The following is a 13,439-nucleotide window of genomic DNA, read 5'->3' as shown; positions in this document are numbered from 1 at the left end:
TGTTCAGGCGCAAAATAAAAAATAAAATCTCCTCCTGCAAATTAGAAGACAGGTGAACTGAGTTTCACTCTGCGTTTACTTTTCAACATACCTCTGATATATTTCCTATTCCTGCCGTCTCCGTCTGTGTTTCTCTTCAGCCCCCCCACCTCCCTCCACTTCTGCGTCGCGTATGGCACTTCACGCCCCCGTAACTCTGTCAGGAGAAGTGACTTCCACATTTGAGCATGTGAAAATCAAACATTTTCCTCCAGACAGCGCCGCACGCTCGCACCGCCCACAGACACCAGCCAATCGCTCGCATCGCATGCATCGGCACCCTGCTTGTTTCTCCAGATTACAGCAGCGGCTGCAACAGCCGTGCCCTCCTCCTCACAACCAGTCCTATTGAATAACACACACACACGCCGCGCACTTACACATAAACACAATCAGACATGCTCGTACCTCCCTCCCGCTGACATGAATGACGTTAGGAGACAGAGGATCAGAGCACCCCCTGCTAGGTTTAATTAGTCATTGTCACAAATCAATTAGGGGAGAGGGGGAAGTTCGTTTTCTTCATTTCTTTGCAATCATTCGGCTCCACCGGCCTGACGTCCTCTCACTTAGACGTCAGTGCAACTTAACCCAACTAAACTCAGTTTAGCAACTTTTATTTTTGCATAACTGAGCTCTATTTTTTAGGCTGATGTATTTTCTAATCCTGTTCTTTTTAAGGAAGGAAAAATAATGCAACTAGTTTCCAACGTTTCTTTATGAGACACTTCTTCACCTTCCATTTCTCTCATCGTCCACACTCTGGAAGAAATCATCTCTCGTCCCTGGATCAAAGTCGCCATCTATCATTCATGTGTAGCTCTTTCTTATAAGACTGCCCCTGCTCATCCGATTCCAGCTTCTCCTCAAAAAGCATTCCCCTGTACTTGATGGGCAGGTTGGCAGCATCCCATCGCGCTGCATCTCTTAGCCACATGTCCAGCTAACGTCGCCACAGATGGCATCTCTCTGCTCGATCAGCCGAGGAGACCCGATTCCCCCGGACACGGCATCTCTGGCTGCCGCAGCCTCAGAGGACTTCTCCTCTGGAGCAGATAAGACTTTGAACCGTCAGCACACTTCTCAGAGCTCGGACTCCCAGCAGCTCCGGCTCCGCAGCTGTCAGCCAAGAATGTGGACACTTTTCGGCACCTTTCACTCCCTGGGCCTCAGCAGCAGGATGCACACAAAGGGAACTTTCAGAGTTAGGAAATATAAGCTGTTTTTCCCTCTCGGTCTCATTCCTGTCAGTGGGGTCTTCCAACAGCTTAGAGATGGCATATCAGGTATCTTCTCCCAGGTTTCTATGATCATTGATATGAGGATTGGCAGGAAGGTATCCATGGCTAACGAGCCTGTAGCTGACCTGATTCTGTTCTTCATGACTGTGTGGCAGTCACGTCAGTCAGGCCTCCCTCACAAGAGCCTGAGAGGGTTAACTGTTGGGTAAAAAAATACTGTTCCCTTTCTCTTTTATTTCTTGGCCTTTTATCATTTTGCACATTTATTTCTTTCTTCCTTTTTTCCTCTCACATAGCCTTTTATGTTGCATTACAGCCTTTTGAAACCATTTTCAATTTCCATTATGTTTGCTGTTCTTTACAGATTCTGGTCTGAGCAGTCCTCAGAGCGAAGCAGATTTTGACTATGAAAGTTAGTCTCTACGCTTTTAGCATTTGCGTACCAGCTTTCCTTATCTCCTTTTTTTTTCAAGCACCGCTTGCCTCCATTTACAAATACATAATTTGCATTTGTTTGTTTTTTCACATTATGCAGCAAAAATTCCGCACTAATTAATTTGGTGTTAGTTTTCTATTGGTCTACTGGGCTGTTTCTCCTTTTTTTCTTTAATTGGATGTCAGTCACTGTATTCACTTGGGCTGTTGGCTGTGCATTAATCCACCATGCATAAATAACCCGTGCGATCACTTCTGCTGATGGTTGAGAGGTGTTTTACTTTTACAGGAGTGCAATTTCTGTTTCCCCTTTTTTCTCTTCCTCACCTCCTTGTTGTTGTTCCCCCTTCTCCTTCCTCCTCCTTCACCACCACTGCTCCATTTCCATTTTGAAGTAACAGGGTCTTTTCTGTGCTCGGAGATAACGAGCAGAATTAATTAAAGCGGTGGCAAACAATGGCTCGACATTTGATCGCCCCCTCTCGCTGCTCGCTGCAAAAGGATCATCGGAGGGAAAAAGCACAGTTTCTGGTTTTCCTCTTCCCTCCTTTTCCCCCTTTATTTCCTTTGCTTACCCACATGCAGACTTCTTCCCTTTTATATGGAAATCTGAAACATCATAAAGAGGCTTTTGGAGAGAGACTGCTTTGGCTTATCAAAAAGAATCATTATGTTTCTCAGGCGCATCGACTGCGGATCGTGAGATTGGAAATGTGTAATTAGACGCTAGTTTGTTTTTCTGTGTTCATTGATCATGCTGTTGATTGCGGTGGGAAGAAAAAAAAAGCCGCAGACGTCTGTACGTGGATGGGAAAAAGCCAGGGGTTGTGTTTTAAGGGAAGGATGTGAGCTTTGAGAGAGGGAAGGGAAGAACAACAGTCTGCCCTTGAGTGACTTTGCTCGAGTACGGGTCACGGGAAAGCCGAGGGTTGAGAGTAAATCTTTTCTTGGATAAACACGGCGATGTGCCGCTGCAGAGTGTAAATGACAAAATGAACAAGAGGACAAATCAGGCGCGATGGACTCATTTGTCTTGAGAACAAAACAAACTGGTGCAGCTGGAAACGAACACTCACTGAGAGAAATGGGTGCACAAACACTGGTTTCACTGTGACGTTCATCTGTTTAAACTTCCTGTGATTGGTTGTTTTCCGACTGAAAGCAGCATTTAGGCAAAATAATACAGTTCAGTATTCAAGTTTTTTTGACAGGATTTCCAAACATCCTACCAAAGGTTGAGGAAATAAACAAACACGGTTATATATTCCCCGAGAACATCCCATCGGCGGTGCATCATGCTTTATTTAGATTTTATATGTAAACACTCCGGCCTGATATATCTCCCTGAAATGAAGCAGCCACTTATATATGCAGACGGTAATGTGGGCAGTAAACATAAACTGAGAGGAATTGATAGAGTTTGAGTACTTCAATAATTCACACACACACACGTAGAGATACACACATCGTAAACTACACACCCAGCTACACACAAACAGGCTTTGATCTCCCCTCTTGTTCTCTTAAGGAGAAGTGAGGGCTCCTCATTTGCATACACATTTACTTATTTATCTCGCTCATAGCTTCTGATACCTTTTCACTCTGAATTTGCGGCGAGGAAACTGAAACCAAATTAAATTTGCAATATTTTCCTCTTTTTTTTTTGATGCTCATCACAATGATTTCTAACTCCAGACGTGATGAATAACGATTTCAATCGGTGCCACTGCAGCCTCTGAGCTTTGTGCGCTCAATGAGAAACTCAAGTGTGAGTACATAAACAAACAGCTTCATCAGAATACGATAATATATTTCCTATAGCCTTGCAAGAGTTGTTGTTAAGACTGAGATGGTGAAAGGTAAATATCCAACCTAAGCTTTAAAGGGCCAGTTCGCCAATTTTCAACCTCAGTCCTATCATGCTATCATGGGGAGCTAATGCCATTATGGTAGAAACAATTTCTCTCTGTGCCTTTGGAGGACGCTATCCGCTTCTCAAATGGGCCCGGGAAAACCTCCGCCAGACGACGTAAAACGCGTCATCTGGCGGAGGCCAGGGAGCTCGCTAAACTACACTTCCTCACTCTAGGACGCCCGCCTCCGATGTCATGTCTCTTTCAAAATCGTCAGGTTTGAAATGTAGACTGCAGACATGAAGATTTTTAGACGATCCACCGGTATATTCTCGTCGTATTTCAGATTCGGTACCGCTCTGAGCCGTTGCCTGCAGCGAAAACGGTAGCATTTCAGAGGGAAGGGCGCAGTGCACGCTGGGTGTTGTAGGAATGTAGAATGGCTGAAACCACAAGCTGTTTGTACAACTTTCTCCACAGCTATGGCGCCAATTTGAAATATCGATTATACCAGCTTTGACTGACGGTGGCTTTTTCCAGGGGCCAATTGCTCCTTTAAAGGAAATGAACTCTTGATTTAGTAAACATGCAAATAATCCTTTAAGCTTAACTCTGTCAAGTAGTAGTATTGTGCCTTCATTTTCCGTGGGACGTCACAGCTCCGGTGTCATCCTCATTTGTCTCACATGTGCGTTGTAATCTTTGTTAATCTTCGTGTAATTAACACTGCTGCATTGTTCTCTCTGTGTGAAATAAATTAGCATAACTAATGAAGACTGTCAGCACAAAGAGTCCAACTTCCTCTCTTAAGCAGCCCAAACATCAGTGACCCCCTTTGACATTGCTGACTATTAGGCATTGTGAGAAAAGCAGAATTAAGGATGGTTAATGTGATTATGCCGATTTGCACGCCCAATTAGGCTCGGGTAACTTTCTTGTGAGGGGATTTAAACGTTCGGTCGACTTTTGACCCCGTCGCTCGGCAGGAAAATAGACCTCTCGCTGCAAACATGAAAGCGGCCCATGCGCGGGGACAGAGCCACAATCTATGGCTGCACCATATTGCATTACATGGCCTCGGCATTGTGCTCCTAAATGGATTAGTGACTGGAGTGCACAGCAGGGCTGATAATATTGTAGCAGCAGCCGCACAATATTCAGTGGATGTTGGAGCGAGCCAAAAAAAAAATCCCACCCAATCGAGAGGCTGGTTCTTTCTGAAGGAGAGAGGAGAATATATTGGACATGCTATTGAGAGTTTAGTTTCCTGTGTGATGTTGGAAGGTAAGGGGTGTTTCATCTTAGAGAAAAGGTTCGCTGGGCTGAGGAAGCCAAAGGGCAGAAACAGCAGCTTGCTTGCTTTGCACCAACTAGCTGGAATGGAGCAGCTCACTTTGTCACTCAGCATCACTCACACCCCTAAACCTCAATACACTCCCCTCACACCTCCCTTCCCACGAGCCCCCAGGTCAGGGCTCCGCTACAGAATAAGCACCTTTTATAGAGGCAGCAGTTAAAACTGTAAGCATGTTAACAACACAGCACAACAGGGGCATTATGGATGTAAGGATACAGTTAAAGCTGGCCTTAGAGATATGTTAGATCGACATTGAAAAACAGTTTGTTCTCATCGTTCTGTTTGATTCAGGCGCTGCTGAAAGATTATAATATCTAATATTCATGTCTTGGTTAGGAGAACTAAGTCGACAGATGTGATGAAAGTAAAACCTTTTTTTTTCCACCAACGATGGATCCAGTTTTGAATCCTCCTCTCTTCTGTTGACAGCAGCCATTCTTAAATCAAATCTAACTTTTGATCTACAAGGAGTTTTCATCAATCTAAGCATTGTATTGATTATTATGAGTAAAAAGGCTGCTGTTTCATGTCTTTGAATTCACCATCAAAACACTACATTTCACATCTCTTGCCATTTAACTTATTTTCTAGGCTATTAAATTTGGATAGTCCTCTGAATGTTTAAGACATTATTAGTTACGCTCATCAATATTGGTCCTATTGATGATACTAGAATTTGGTGAATGGGTGTACGCTGCCAGCTTCTTCGGCGAATCATTGATAGTTTTGGCTGTTTTCGAGCTCTGGCCTGGTCCGACAAAGTGCCTATAACATCACCACTCAGTACATTTTAACCGTGTGTGACATTCACCATGTTTTGCACAAGCTTCCTCACCACTAAAACCCAACCTCCATCATTTGTACGCAACAAAATCTCACCTATAAATGCTGTTTTGTGTGCGGTTTTGTGTCTTGTGCACTCTGCTAACGAACTGTCCTTCCCCTGTGTGGAATTTCTCTCCTAATTTTCTGGCGCGCAGGTATGATGAATCATCCTCCCATCCCCATCTCCGAGCTGGCTGAGCACACAGAACTTCTCAAGGCCAACGACAACCTCAAGCTCTCGCAGGAATATGAGGTGAGTGGGCCAGGGGTTCAAAGGTTAGAGTTACTGCTCAGTATTGATTTCTGTCTGATTGTGTTTTCATTGGAAGAGGACACAAGCGACCCTTCATCCCCTCTCTCTCTCTCTTCTTATAAGCCTTTTTCCCTTCTTGTTGACATCACTGTAGCTGGTTTTGCTTGAGCAATGATCAAACATCAGTTGTTGTCAGCCATGTATGTCCTCAGATATATTTGCAGACTTAACATAGCAAAGCAAGACAATTGTCTTTTCAATTATATAAAATTTCCCTCTGAGAGTTTTTTGCAGCTCCTGAACTCCCAAACGCAATTTCCTTATAATCTTAAAAATAAAAGAATCATTCCACTGTAATGCACTCGTCTTACATCAGGAAACACGGGTTACGTTCAATGCAAAATGAGACTTGTCCTTTTGTGACGTCCACAGTGTGTCTGCGCTCAGAGTTCCTACAAAAAAAACTGCATTTAAACGCAACACTTTGGATTATATTTAATGTACTTGAACTGAAATTACAGATTCAAGGCTTTATCTAACTTCCAAATTTACTTAAAGTAGTAATCCCGAAGATCTCAGTTTCGTTCTCTTTGGCGGCACCTATGGCGACAAACGGTAATACGGTTGTAACTCTTGATTTTCCTCACTGACGTTCGCTTTCCTTTTTAGACTGTTTGCCCTTGTCTGAGCGTCGGATTTGTTTTTCTTTGGATTTTCACTTATTTTTGAAGTTGTATCTGTAGTCATCCATCTTTTCTTTGTTTGTTCAGCCATAGTAGATTACTGTTTACTCGCAACACTTGCAGAGACCGGAAAAGCATCCGCTTAGCTCCGCCTACCCTCTCTGGCAGACCAACCACTGCTGGCTGATGGAAAACGCGTCACTAACTGGGCGCCGCTTGTGATTTTTGTAAAGTCGCCACAGACACCCAGTTTGTAATGCTGCAAATGCAAAGGCTTTCATCAGCGGGCCATAGGCTCCATCACCATTGTCTTACCTCATTCGGCGATAGATAGAGACTTAACAGACGTTTATTTAAATGAAAATCTTTGAGATTATCACTTTAAGAAAACATAATAAATGTGACGGCTCAGCAAATAGATAAGAAAGTGTTGTTATGAAATTCTTCACTCACAACAATAAAGTTAGAGGAAAGACATTGAGATAAAGTCAGGAGTCGCCAGATCTCCTTTAAAGTGGTTTTTAGGAAAAGCAAACCGGGCAGTCAGGCTTTAACACAGTGTGTGTGCGTGTGTGTGTGTGTGTGTGTGTGCGTGTGTGTGCGTGTGTGTAGAGTGGAAGCTGAGCTGTCTGAGCTCTGAGACCGTGGCGGTTATAAATGACACTAGAGTTGATTAGAAATCAGGAGTGCTGAATCAGCTCTCGTTTGCATACAAGCAATATCCCCTGCTCGCCATCCCTAAATCACCGCGCCTGTCGCCTCGCTGCACGCCAGGCTAACGCAGGAAGCAGGTACGCCAGCATAGATTGCTGTCATCATGCCTGCCGGGGAATGTTGGTGGATAATGACTTCTCATAGCCATCCAGTATTTCTTTGGTATCTATTATTCATAAATCCACATCCGGGCTGTGTACCAAATGGACAAGCTTTCCATTCGGGGGGGGTGAAAGAGAGTTGTGATGCCAAAGTTGACGCTTTGCTACAACTACGACTTCTAATTACTTGGCTTTGAGAGAGAGCATTAAACCGCCCGCTCCTCTCTTCTCCAGCTCTGTCTCTTCTGCTCCCTCTCTGTGTCCCCCTGCCCCTTCACACAGCCACCCCCCAGGAAAAATAAATGACCAAATTAAATCGAGAAGTGTAATTTTAATTTTGTTATTTTCTTGATGAATGGCTGCTCGTCCGGGCGCCCTGGCTTGCCAAGCGCAGCTCCACGGGGCTTTGACTGATTGGTTTTTAGCCAGGCGGGATGTGAGGGAGGAGGGGGAAAACTGGAGGGGAGAGAGGAGAAAGGAGAGAGATGAGGTAGGGAGGTTTCGGTTAATGATGAAGATTCAGCGAGGGGAAAGAGAGCAGGGCATCTCTGCTGGAGAGCGGAGATGAAGAGGAGATAATCTGACACACAAACGGCGATATAAAAAAAGAAGCTGCCGCGGTTTCGCCCGACGATGCTGAAACCACAGAGTTTGTTATCTATCTACTGTCAGGCAGTTAGCGGCCATGTTCTGCGAAGACTGCCTCACTGACAGGAGCTGTCATTCGTCTTCAAACATGTCGTCATGGATCATAAGGAAGAGGAGAAACTCTAGTCGGTGCAGAATTTGAGTCATTACAAGTTTAACTCGGTTGTAGACGTAGTTATTCCTCTAAATGAAGCGCTGGACGTTTGCTATACGTAATAACGACACAATTTGGGCTACACAGATTCGGTCTTCAATAAAATTGGGCGATGTTTCAAAGAAGTGAACCCAATCTTCATGTGCACTCAGCGAGCCTCAAGGTAATCTAGACAGAAAGGGAAGAATAGCAGGAGGGCGACTGCTGCAGAGGGAGCGTAAACATCAGAGAGGAGACGCGAGATGGAGGAAGAGATAAAGAGAGGGAGAAATACGGGCAGAGAAAGGGTGGAAAGGCTTTGAAGATGGAGAGATGCAGATAAGGAAAACAGGGACAAAAAAAGAGGGATGGAGATGAGAGCGCAGAAACAGGAACAGTGATGGAGAGAGGCTGAAACGGGGGGAAGCTCTAATTGCTGTCATGATTGCGTGAAAACTGTTGGATCAGGTTTCCAGTTGGACTTCATTCAGCTTGAGTCCCTCTCTCTCTCTCTCTCTGAGCCCTAACTGTAAATATCCTTCAAGCCTCCATCCTAACACCAACCGAGCCGCAGACGCCCATAAGCAAACATGAAATCGTAATGGAATACTTAATAATCCCAACAAGGGAGCTGAAAATGTAGCCGGATTTGTCGCGCCTCGCTCCACGCCCTTCCCTCCGGGTTGGGGGGGAGTCACCGCCTTTCATCAATATTGCTATTTGTCATTATGCACCCACTACATTAGCGATCTTGATAAAGTGCTGTGTGCAGCTGCAGAGAGCTGATTTCCTTGATACCATGTTCGTCTTTCTTTGGGGAAATCACCCTCTCAATCTTTCTCCCCCTCCCCTCCTCCCCCCTCTCCTCTTTCTATGATAACATTCAGGTTGTATTGTTTTTCTTGTTGTGTTTCTCCTCTCATTTCTTCATGTTCTGCTTGTCTCTCCCCACGCTCCCCTCCACAATCAGTCCATCGATCCAGGCCAGCAGTTCACCTGGGAACACTCCAACCTGGAGGTCAACAAGCCCAAAAATCGTTACGCCAACGTCATCGCCTACGACCACTCCCGCGTCATCCTGGCTCCCATCGAGGGTAAGGCTCACCCGTGCTCACACTCTGGGCACCGACAACACTTCAGAGATGAGCTCAGCTCTTTGCAGATCATCTGGGAAATGCTCATAATTACAGACTCAATTTAAGTCATTAGGAGTTTGGAGTGAATAGACGGACAGGAGACCAGATGGGACGAGACAGTGGAAATGAAAGTAGAACATTGCTGATCACTATTTATTAATACAATTAAAGCCATAAAATACTGTATCTTACTGTTCTGTAGAGTAGCATTAAAGGGCCAGTTCGCCGATTTTCAACCTCAGGCCTATCATGCTATTATGGGAAGCTAGTTATTTATTTAATGTTTATTTGTATAGGGACAAGTATGAAGCAAGTAAACCGATGCTGCACACTACAGCATTTATAGCCTTGGCTTATTCGCAATGCCCGTCCCTAGATGGGCCTTTAAAATACATAAAATCAATGATAAATGCACAAGAGACAAAAGTACTAAACAGACTGAACCATAAAACAGATACAACAATAAAGGATACAAAATATCCTGCAATAAAACCAACTGTAAAGCAGGAAGCACAAAATCATACATGACTACAAGACTGTGTGATTTTCTGCTTCCTGTTTTACAATTTTATGCCATTATGGGAGGACAAAAAAATGCAATTTTGCTCTGTGCCTTTGGAGGACTCTATCCGCTTCTCCAATGGGCCCCGGAAAACAAGGGAGCTTGCTAAACTACACTTCCTCACTCTAGGACACCTGCCTCCGATGTCATGTCTTGTTCACAATCGTCAGGTTTGAAATGTAGACTTCAGACATGAAGATTTTTTAGACAATTCACCGGTATATTCTCGTCGTATTTCGGATTCTGTATCGCTCTGAGCCATTGCCTGCAGCGAAACGGTAGTAGCATCTCTCGCTGGGACATTCCTTTCACAGGAAGGGGCGCAATGCATGCTGGGTGTTGTAGGACTGTAGAATGGGCGAAACCTTAAGCTGTTTGTACATCTTTCTCCACAGCTATGGCGCCAATTTCAAATATAATTGCTTCTATCAATTACAGAGAACACCAGCTTTGACTGACAGCGGCATTTGACGGGGGTGAACTGCTCCTTTAATGATAGGATTACAGTTTAATGTGTGAACTGATAGAGGATATAAAAAAAGAAAAGAGGAAAATAAATACAGAAGACTGAGTTGGATAACAGAAGTTTTGTCTTGAGCGAGTTGCATGAAGAAAAGTAGAATAAAATATGAGTCAAACGCAGTGAAATTATTTATAGTATTTGCAGTTCAGCCTCAGTTCAGCGGCAAACAGTGAATTTATAAAGCAAAACTACATTTTGTTGGAGGCTAAAAAGAGGATTTGTTTTAGCTCCACTTGGTCCCAAACACCTCAGCAGTTTATGGAGTAATATATATTATTTTTAGGGAGGTTAGTTGAGGACTTTTTTCAGCTCATGTTTGGGCCCCAGCGCACAGAGTGACCCAGGAAGTTAACCAGTGTTTTCACCGTCCCAATTGTCTCATGAGATCTGCCCCCGTTCTCATGACTTCCCTCTAACTGCCCACAGACACACTACTGAGGAAAAACTCTTCCTCTGACTTCCTAAATCTCAAGGGACATTGTCAGAGGTAGTCACCCTTCACCGCTGACATTGTTCTGGCGTTGCATCACCCAGAAAGAGCTGCAGACTCCTCGCAGTGTAGTGCCAAACTCGCTACTCCGCAGCACTCATCTTCTTTTGTGTGAGCTAAACGCTGCGACTGGATTTCCTCATCTCGCAATAGTCGGGCAAATTTGGGGGTGCGACAACATGCATAACAAAATTATCCCAGGGAAAAAATGCCTCGTCCATAAATACATAAATTAATCAAGTCTGAAATTTCTATTTTACACTGCAGTGATTTTGCCATTAGTCGCAGCAGTAGAACAATTCATGCACGCCGCTATTCTCTGTTCACTTAGCTATGACTAAAGCCAAGGCAGCGCATTCGGATTGGGCGACGTGGTATCCGTTTTAATGACATTAGTCCTTCTTTTCTCTCTTTTTTCTCTTTATTTCCATTCTGTAAAATTTCATTCTCCTCTCTTCTCTCTCTCTCTTTTCTCTCTTTCACTATCTCACCCCTCCCTCTCCACTCTGCTTGTTGTCCTCACTGCGTCTCCTCGCTTAAATTAGCCCAGTCGAGTGTTTCATTGTTTGTCGCTTGAGTGAGGAGACGTCAGTCAAAGAGACGTGACTCTCCAGCACGGTTGCCGCCACACTGGAGTCTCTTTCCAACTGACACGACTGAAGAAGTTGGTTCAATGAAGATGGGCGACGTTCAGTCTTATCACTGTCACATAGTCGGTGTTAAACAAAGTCTAATCGCAGATTATCTTGTTTGAATTTACAACATTTTCCCTTAAACATTTTTTTTTTGGAACAACTTTTCTGCATCGAGCTTTTCGGCATCACCGCGACACCCTGATTCCCTCAGATCGGAGCTGGATGGCAGCTTTGTAGCGCTCATGATGAGACTACAGGCTTGTTTGATAGTAACACAACTTTGTACACTTGGTATCAATCTGGATGACGCCTCGCAGAGAGCTAAATATGTTAGCTTTGAAGTGCTCTGTTACTTCTGCAGACACATTAAAGGCTGCCGCAGAATACTTTGATAGTTACATGCAATCAGAGGAAGCAGGATTCTGCGATAGAGCTTAAAGTGCCATATACAACATCCTTGCATTAAAATTATGTCTGTACACATTTGTCTACCCGGCATGGCCGAGGGATTCCCCACAGCTAGATTTAGTGGAGACCGGTGTGCAGCAGAGCGTAGTGGCGGGCTGAGAGGGATGGGAGCTGGAGCTACCTCCTGGCTGTGGTGGCTGATTTACTCCATCTGTGGTGGTGGTAGATCAGATGTTAGCTGCTGCACATATCTACAGGAAGTTAAGCAGAACCACAGACGTAGAAACTGAAAATGATACAGGAGCAGGAAGGTGCAGGAGGGAGGCGCTGGATCCATTTAAATGGAACCAAAGCTGAGGTTACTCTACAGTAGCAGAGGGGGGAAAGTGCTGTCTGACTTTTTACACACTTTTTTCATCTTGATATTCAAAGCAAGCACTGAGATTTATTTCAAACAGATAATGCAGAGAATATTTTATCTCCCAGAATCTGACATGATTGACAAATTCCCAGGACACTTCTCTCTGGACCGCTCCAAAAACTGTTCTCTGATCTCGGCCAGTTTTCACTTGTTTCAACAATACGAGGTGTGAGAACTCATTACATAAGTAATGTACTTGTTTTTAAGTCTGGCGTCCTTACACCTTTATTCAACGGGAAACAGGGTCAGTGTGTGAAAACTGGGAATTATCGAGGCAGATGGCGCGAAACAAAAGAGTAACAATAGTGAGTTCAGTAGAATGATGAATAATGCAGAGAGAGAGGAAAAGCAATCAAAACTACGATGTTTCATCTTTTAATTTTTTATTTTTTTAAGGTATCACAGGTAGCGACTACATCAACGCCAACTACATCGATGGCTACAGGAAGCAGAACGCCTACATCGCCACTCAGGGTCCGTTACCGGAGACGTTCGGGGACTTCTGGAGGATGGTGTGGGAGCAGAGAGCAGCCACTGTCGTCATGATGACCAGGCTGGAGGAGAAGTCACGGGTAAGTCCTCTTAACCATCTGGACTGATGGTAGGCACTACTTTCACTCAGAAGTGTGAAGAGTACTGAAATGCTCTAGTCAAGTAGAAGTACTGTTACTTGACTGAAATAGTACACAAGTAAAAGTCAAAAGTAGCTCACCTATAAGGTTCTTAAAGTAAAAGTTGAGTTGCTTTCCCATCCGCTGCTTTTTATAATAAACAAATGTTGCCATGGTTACCTTACACAAGCATCCTATTCAATGAAATAAAATGAAACTTTTGTTATTTGGTGTCTAAATGAATAGAGATGGACCTTTTGTCAAAGAGTAAGATCCTTTGTTTAACCAGAAACAGCAGTTCTATAGCTCTCTTCATAGCCACCAGACTCCATTGACAAAAACAGTCATTTTATCTCACAGAAAACGGGGAG

General features: G+C 44.1%; 1 protein-coding gene across 1 annotated transcript in view; it reads left to right on the top strand.

The window, feature by feature from the left end:
* ptprsa (protein tyrosine phosphatase receptor type Sa) overlaps window positions 1–13,439 on the top strand; it is a 237,093-nt gene that overhangs the window by 198,927 nt on the left and 24,727 nt on the right. Inside the window, exons 23-26 of the mRNA XM_069679489.1 lie at window positions 1,645–1,692; window positions 5,906–6,003; window positions 9,253–9,376; window positions 12,854–13,029. Coding sequence (XP_069535590.1) covers window positions 1,645–1,692; window positions 5,906–6,003; window positions 9,253–9,376; window positions 12,854–13,029 — 446 coding nt within the window. The remainder of the gene's footprint in view (window positions 1–1,644; window positions 1,693–5,905; window positions 6,004–9,252; window positions 9,377–12,853; window positions 13,030–13,439) is intronic.

The sequence above is a fragment of the Semicossyphus pulcher genome, unplaced genomic scaffold, assembly GCF_022749685.1.
Source record: "Semicossyphus pulcher isolate SPU_LCO1_2020_fin unplaced genomic scaffold, fSemPul1.0.p SCAF_4, whole genome shotgun sequence".
NCBI lineage: Eukaryota > Metazoa > Chordata > Actinopteri > Labriformes > Labridae > Semicossyphus > Semicossyphus pulcher.
This window is presented reverse-complemented; position numbering and strand designations above follow the sequence as displayed.